The sequence below is a fragment of the Prunus dulcis genome, chromosome 1 (genome assembly GCF_902201215.1).
Source record: "Prunus dulcis chromosome 1, ALMONDv2, whole genome shotgun sequence".
Classification (NCBI taxonomy): Eukaryota; Viridiplantae; Streptophyta; class Magnoliopsida; order Rosales; family Rosaceae; genus Prunus; species Prunus dulcis.
Window position 1 is genome coordinate 41,943,272 of NC_047650.1, and position 7,646 is coordinate 41,950,917.

General features: G+C 36.5%; 2 protein-coding genes across 2 annotated transcripts; one reads left to right on the forward strand and one right to left on the reverse strand.

The window, feature by feature from the left end:
• The first annotated feature begins 872 nt into the window (after positions 1 to 872).
• LOC117615759 (peroxidase 43) lies at positions 873 to 3,586 on the forward strand. The gene is made up of 4 exons (XM_034344902.1): positions 873 to 1,133; positions 1,365 to 1,547; positions 1,671 to 1,833; positions 2,801 to 3,586. Exons 1-4 carry the CDS (start codon positions 930 to 932, stop codon positions 3,220 to 3,222), a joined length of 972 nt encoding a protein of 323 aa, XP_034200793.1. The 5' UTR covers positions 873 to 929; the 3' UTR covers positions 3,223 to 3,586.
• A 1,143-nt stretch (positions 3,587 to 4,729) lies between these two features.
• LOC117615546 (serine decarboxylase 1-like) lies at positions 4,730 to 7,075 on the reverse strand. Its single transcript, XM_034344647.1, has 5 exons — positions 6,633 to 7,075; positions 6,194 to 6,425; positions 5,872 to 6,065; positions 5,647 to 5,783; positions 4,730 to 5,296 (listed from the first exon to the last, which is right to left on the reverse strand). The coding sequence occupies exons 1-5, from the start codon at positions 6,874 to 6,876 to the stop codon at positions 4,730 to 4,732; spliced, it is 1,374 nt and encodes a 457-aa protein (XP_034200538.1). The 5' UTR covers positions 6,877 to 7,075.
• Between the last annotated feature and the right edge of the window lie 571 nt (positions 7,076 to 7,646).

Consider the following 7,646-nt stretch of genomic DNA (forward strand, 5'->3'; position numbering starts at 1 on the left):
GAGAGTAGAAATATTACCCCCAAAAATAAAAAGACAGAGAATAAAAATAGATTTTTTTACTCGTAATAATCTCTAAACTCATACCTGAATTTTATTTTGATCCTCCAACTCTTCCATGTGTGTCAATTGTCATTTCTTAATAATTTCAATAACTTTGAATAACATGAATAACACATGAAGTTCCAAGCTCTTTAGCTATCTCATTTTCTTAAACAAGCTTGGCGTAATTTTGGAAAACATCCCGCATTGCATGGACTATGGTTTGTAAAATTAGGGGTTATATTCAATTAAGATTTTTAAAAAATTTAAAAGTACAATTGTGTTTAATTACAATTTTATAGAAGTCTATAAATATCACAACTCACTCTCTTAGTCTTAGCAATGGAGGGAAAGTGGCTTGGCAGAACCCTAAACATGGCATGATGAACCAAAGTTCCCATCCACGTGAGAGGCACACATCTAAAAAGTAATATAAGTTAGAGACATTTTACAGAAATTCACGATTGTTCTTGAATTGCTTAAAATTAGAAACTACATAGACAAAATTGATCAAATTAAAGCAACAATGACCAAAATGATAAAAGTAACAAACTATTGAGACTAAAAGTGACTTTTTGCCTTTACATTTCCTCATCCAAAAGCAACATAAAAGTTAAAAATTGGTGGAAAAAAAAAAAAAGGAATTTGACTGCGGAAAAAGAACACACTACTACAAAGTAGATAGGAGGTAAAATAAAAGGATTATAGCAAGGTGACAAATTCTCATGCACTCTAGTTGACACATTGCTTGTGGTCCCATCCTCAAAAACCTGTCAAGCGTTTCTAACATAACATGTGTGTGTGAGTATATGTAAATTACTTCGCTGGCCTTTCTCTTCTTGCTTCTTTCTGCCTCTTTCTGACGAGAAGCCCATTGAATTAAATTTGAAATGGCCTTGGTTTTGGCTATGGCTTTGGCCATGGTTTTGGCTGTGGCGCAGGAGGTTGAGGGGCAGCTTATGGTAGGTTTCTATGGTGAAACATGCCCCCAAGCCGAGCCCATTGTTCGCAACGTCGTTAGAGAAGCTATTCTCTCCGATACCAACATGGCACCAGTCTTGCTCAGGCTCCATTTTCACGACTGCTTCGTTGAGGTCCTCTTCTCTCTTTTTCTCTTATTATTGTTTTTTATACAAGTCATATTAAAAAAGAAAGAATCAAACCTAGGATATCGGGTTCATGAGTAAGCTTTGAGCTACAAACTTCTTGCCTCTCTCATTTTTAACCCTTAACTTCTTTACACACTGATAAACAGCTGATTAGTTAGTTAATTAATAGATTAATAATATTGTTAATTATTTATATAATTAGCATTTGTAAAGCAGGGTTGTGATGGGTCAATTCTGATTGAGAACGGACCAAGCGGTGAGAGGCATGCATTTGGTCACCAAGGCGTTGGGGGATTTGAAGTGATAGAGAAAGCCAAGGCAGAGTTGGAGGCTGCATGCCAAGGCGTGGTTTCTTGTGCAGATATTGTGGCCTTGGCAGCTAGAGATGCTATAGCCATGGTGGGTTATAATTTACTACTTAATTAATTAAGCAAATTAATTAAAATATTAATAATATTAATAATTCAATAATATTATTTATACCATATTAAAATTGATCACTTTATCGATATATATATATAGGCTGGTGGACCGGCGTACGAGGTGCCTACCGGCCGGAGAGATGGGGTTGTTTCAAATATGTCTCTGGCAGATGACATGCCGGATGTTAGTAATTCAATCCAACAGCTCAAGGTTAAGTTCATGCGCAAGGGCCTTACAGAAAAGGACCTTGTCCTCCTCTCTGGTACTCTCTCTCTCTCTCTCTCTCTCTCTCTCTCTCATGCAAGTCAGGGTGATGGTAAGGTTTGGTGAAAAACCAAGTTTATGTGACTAATGTTACACGCATGATCAATTCAAGTAATATTTCTTCCTTCAATTAATTAATTAACTAGCCCCTTGGCAATTGATTTTTTTAAATATTTTATTTGATTTTAGAATTATAAAAAGATAATGGATAGCTGTGTTCCATAAAAATAGGACTGATTATTTTTTTATTTTTTTTTATTTTTCAATTTTTTAAAATATGAATATAGATAATGGGTACTTATTATCTATATATAAAGCAAAAGGTGGAGAGCGGTAAAATATTTAAAATACGAGAAAATGCTCTTAGTTAATGTAAACATTAACAATTGAAATTATTAATTAATTAAGGATAATATGGTAAATTCACACTTTTTCATATTTAAAAAAATTAAAATTAAAAAAAATCAGATCATAGATTCTATTTTTATGAAACACAACTACCCATTATCTTTTTTTTAAAAGCCTCTGCGCCTGCGAAAAGGCTAGTATATATGTGTATATATATATATATAAATGTACATACATATAAACCTTTTCTTTAACAAGGAAATTTAAAACAATCCTCTACATATTAATTGTATGAGAAACAAAATGAGGAAAATTACAAAATCAAATATAGAATTATTGACAATCATGTCATAAGATTAGCTAAAACTATCTGCCACCATGTTTTCTTCTCTGAGAAAATATGACGTATAGATACTTCGGATACTCGATGTGGTAAATGATAAATGTCGTGAATAATTGATTTAATGCTCCATGGAACTTGAATTTATTTGTTACATATAAACTTTATCAAGGAGAGAAACATGTAACGAAAAAAAAAAAAAATTGAATTGCGAGAAGGATTGGTTTTCGTTTTGTTGAAAATAACATACATTTTATTGATATTTTATTTTTTTCAGCTGCTCATACAATAGGGACAACAGCATGCTTCTTTTTGACCAAAAGGCTGTACAACTTCTTTCCAGGAGGGGGATCGGATCCAGCAATCAACCCCACTCTCCTCGTCGAACTAAAACAAAAGTGCCCTCAAAACGGCGACGTAAATGTGCGGTTACCCATTGACCAAGGAAGCGGGCAGGCATTTGACCTTCATATTCTGCAAAATATCAGAAATGGGTTCGCCGTGTTAGAATCCGATGCCAAGCTCAACGAGGACGCAGTGACAAGGGGTATAATGGACAATTACTTTGGTTTCTTCAGTAATCTCCCGTTCGGACCTTCTTTTGAGGCAGATTTTGTCGAAGCAATTCTAAAGATGGGCCAGATTGGTGTAAGGACAGGTTTCCAGGGTGCGCCTAGGAGAGTTTGTGCTAGCTTTTAGTACAAAGGATGGATGTCAACACATAGGAGGAGGCTTTATATGATGTTATGCATAATGCATTGATTGTGGTGGTGGATGGTGAATGGTGTAGATAGGTTCATGTTGTATATTCCTAGACCTCTAGGCTCTATTCACTAATTTTTTTTATTTTTTATTTTATTTTTATCCTTCGTTTCTTTTGATGTTGTTGCCAATAATAGGGTTAGTTGATATCTTACACTAATAAATATTTATTATTATATAAGCACTGATTGTTAGAGGTGTCAAATGGACATGGCCGACTCAAGCACAACACGAGTCCCTCCCGATTAAGGCTCGGCACGACCTGGTTGTATCTTTGATGCGGTAATTCGGCCTGTTTGAAATCAATCAAAAACGGCTTAGTTGCTTTGGAAAAAAAAAATGTAATGGCTAGTTTACACTAATTAAATGTGATTAAAAAATTAAAAAGTAAAAATTAATGTTGTCCATGTGTCAATAAAAGAGAGACTGTAGAGTTATTATGGTGAGCCATTTTATTGCAATGAATTTCATTTCATAGTTCATTTTATTGACCCCTGAAATGAATTGAACTTTACCACTGCAACTCAAAAGTTTAATTTATTAAAATAAAATTGAAATAACCCTCACCATTATAGATGCTCTTAGTGTAGAGGAATTGAGTTTTATTTTTGAGTTTCAATTGATAACTCTTAGTGTAGAGGAATTGAGTTTTATTTTTGAGTTTCAATTGATAACGTGACAAGCCAAGCAAAATAAAACAAAAACCGGTGCAAACTCAAAACATAGGGAATGATAATTTACATTCTTTCCGATACTTTCCATTCTAATAATTTCCAGTTATTAGTCCACTGAACAAGAATAAAAAAAATTGATTTTATTTATAAAAAATAATAAACGTTAAACCCATAAATACAACAACAAAAAATAAAAAATCACCAACATTTTGTGGATAAAAAAATGTTGAATTTCATAGCATAAAATTGCTCGAATGCCTTTTGAATCTAATTTTCAAATTACGCAATCTCATGGTGGCCTTTGGCTGCACCTTAATTAATTGTCTAACTTTCTTAATTTAAGATTCTAGTTAACTAGTGCATTAAAATAACCCCTCATTATAACATTCTGTATTAACTGGTGCTATATTGCCAAAGCATATTTAGCCTCCATTTTAATTTCGACTGTTGTCTATTGTAACACAGATGAGAAAATTCCCCACTTGCTGCCCAGTCCAGTCCCCCCCTCCTGCCGCATCTACAGAGGCCCAACCCACTCATCTTTCTCTTTCTATCTCTGTTTAGAGATTTTAGGTGGCAATCTGGTTTTCTTTTATCCATTGAAAGATGGCAACCCGTTTGAAAAAATAAAAATAAAATTTTGGTGAATTTTTCTCTTTGTTGCTTGATGTGTTAATTTTAGGGTTTATATTTGTCTTTGTAATTTTAAAAAAAAACTAAAATAAAACATGAATCAGGGATCTGGATTACAACATCATCTAGCATACCGGTCACTTGTGCGAAGCACATAGACAATTCTCTGTGCCCACATCCGACGCAATACAAGGAGCTTGAAGCTTTCCATCTTGAAACCATTTGGCACGATGCTGAAGAAGCTCACTCAAGAAATCACCAAGCTTTTCAATGGTGATGTTGGGCATTACAATCACATGAGCGATATTTCCTTGGCAAGCAAGCTGCCACTTGCGAACAAACTCCTCCTCTTGCGGCCGCTCAAACACAACCGTGCTACTCAGCTCATTCAGCATTGCACCAATCCCGGCCTCGCGTAGGCGGTCTTTTAAGTAATGTGCATTCTTAAGGCATTTCTGAACTTCTTTCTGGAACCCTCCGTATCCTTTTCGATTCAAGGTGTACCAAAGGAAAATAGGAGCATGCCCATTTCGGCTGCCCATGATTGTTGCATCCCTTGAAGCAAGATACTCCACATTGCTTGAGAGGCAATTAATGTGCTTCAGTCTTGTTATTTGCACACCACATGGCATTGGGCATCCAACAAACTTGTGGCCTGAAACACTCACACTTCCTATGGGTTTCTTGAAAGTAACTTTTGGTGCCTGTCATCCCCAAAATCAATGAGAATGTGGGGTTTTGGAAGATGTAAAAGTTATATAGAAAGGCCACTTAATTAATCAATGTTAGAATCTAGCAAACCTTCATGTGTATTCTTGGAAACACAACCTTAATAAAAGACAAGGAAACTGTTCTTGTCACTCCAAAAAAGTCATCATGCGCTCGCGTATTATAAAAACATAAGAGAGAAATTGTAATTCAAGGAGTGCAGGATGACTCATTTGATGGGCACATTTGCACTTGAAATGAGCAGTATGCATGCCCCATGTATGAAAATATTTGTATCCACTTGAGTTTAACTACTTTTTTTTAAGGACAAGCATTGAATACATACTCGTTTGACGAAAGGCATCATGAGACCAAACAGAGCCCCATCACAGTGGATATAGAACCGGTCGTGTGTGAAGCCAGCTTCTTCAAGTTTCTGTATAACCAGATCAAGATCATCAACCGCTCCTTTAACAGTTGTTCCTGCAACAACATAGTATGTGAGCCATAAATCAAATCACAGAGAGAGAGAGAGAGAGAGAGAGAGAGAGAGAGAGAGAGAGAGAGCTACCAATGTTAACATTTAGGATGGCTGGCTTGTCCTTGTGACAAAGAAGTTTGGCTTTGAAGTCATCACAATCAATCTCACCAGAGACAAGAGTGTTCACCTTTACACATTCCATCCTATACATCCTTGCTGCCTTAAACACAGAATAATGTGAATCTTTTGAAGCATAAAGAATGCCATCTGGAAACACTTCCCTCCTGCCAAAATAAATAAATGATAATCAACACATCTATTTTCTATTTTCAAGTTCATAAAATTCCACTGTTTCAGTCTAGGAAAAGAAATTAAAAAAGAAGAAAGAAACTGAGAATCTTTGATACTTAACCCAACCAAAATACCATGAAGGTTCCCCTCTGTACCACAATTTGTAATGTAGCCCCAGTATTCGTTCTTCTCCAATTCCCACAGGCGCGCAAACCAGTCCAGAACGCCCACCTCAAACTGTCTGGAATGAACACCGTAGTTGCTCTCGATAAACGGATCCCCAAGGTTGTTGATGGAGAAGTGCTGAAGCTGTCCCAGTACACCATAATCGAAGTCCAAGTTATAGGGGTAGCCTATTCCAGATTTTCATGTGCCAACATATGACAGTCAGAATTTATAAGCAATATACTAATTTTTGAACAGCAACTTTTAGAACAATAAGCTAAAGCTGCATTAGAAAAAATTTCATAACCCAATGTTCTATTCTATGTATGTAGTTAGTGCAGTACGTAGCGCGGTATTAATGTACTAACTAAAAAGTGTACAGAGGTTGCAAATACCAAGATGATGCTTGGTCCTTTCAATCAAAGACTTTCTGTAGCGAGCCAAGACGCTGGCCATAAAAGCTTCCCCGTCGCCAGTGGAATCATCGTCGTCATCGGGCTCACTCACTTCATGGCATGTGGTGTGCACGTTCCTTCCGAGCGAAATCTCCCTCTTCTTCTCCACCTCATCATCAACCGTTGTTGTCACAAAATCCTCTGGCAACGCTTGGATCTTCTCATTCTCAACATTTCCAACCATTGCTATTTATGTCATGTAATTTTATTAAAAGATGCTTTCTTTAATTTTGTCACGCTAAAGCAGGGAATCAAAGAATGGATGCATAGAAAACAAGCAGCATTACAGTGAACAAAGTGCAGAACAAATCCAAGGCATTGTAAACTTTGTTTTTACAAGAAATGAAACAAGTTGGATCTGAAGAAAGAGAACCCTTTGCAGACTTGGGGAGAGGCGATCAAGGCGCTCAAAAATGGGACAAAGTCAAGGTTAGAGGTAGTGGCCCAAAGTGTCATACCTTTTTTTCAGGAGGTTAGGCCGTAGTGCGCTCGCAATCAAGCCTAGTTAATAAATCTAACGGCTCTATATTTGGTGCGGTTTTGTGATTGGAGAAATCCACATGAAGAATACATTTTGATTTGTTGCAATTTACCAAACAGGTTTATTACATAATAGCCCCCAAATTTTGGTGGTCATTTCAAATTGGTATCCGATACTTGAAGACTTTAAAAACTCAAGAAAAACCTACAAGTAAGTCGTTCGTCATCAAGACCATTAGTCAATCTATTAAATGAATTCACTATCATTTAAAATAATTAAAAGTCAAATCAAGACTCCCCCTTCTCTTCCCTTCCTCAAACATTCCCCTCCCAAAAAAACACCATACTCACCTCCCCACCCTTTCTACCACCACCTCCCCCTTTCCCCATGCATTGTATTTCAGTGATACATGGTTTACATCTGGGGGTTGTGGTTCGTGATTTGCAAGGGGAATCGGGGTTTTTGGGGCTGGG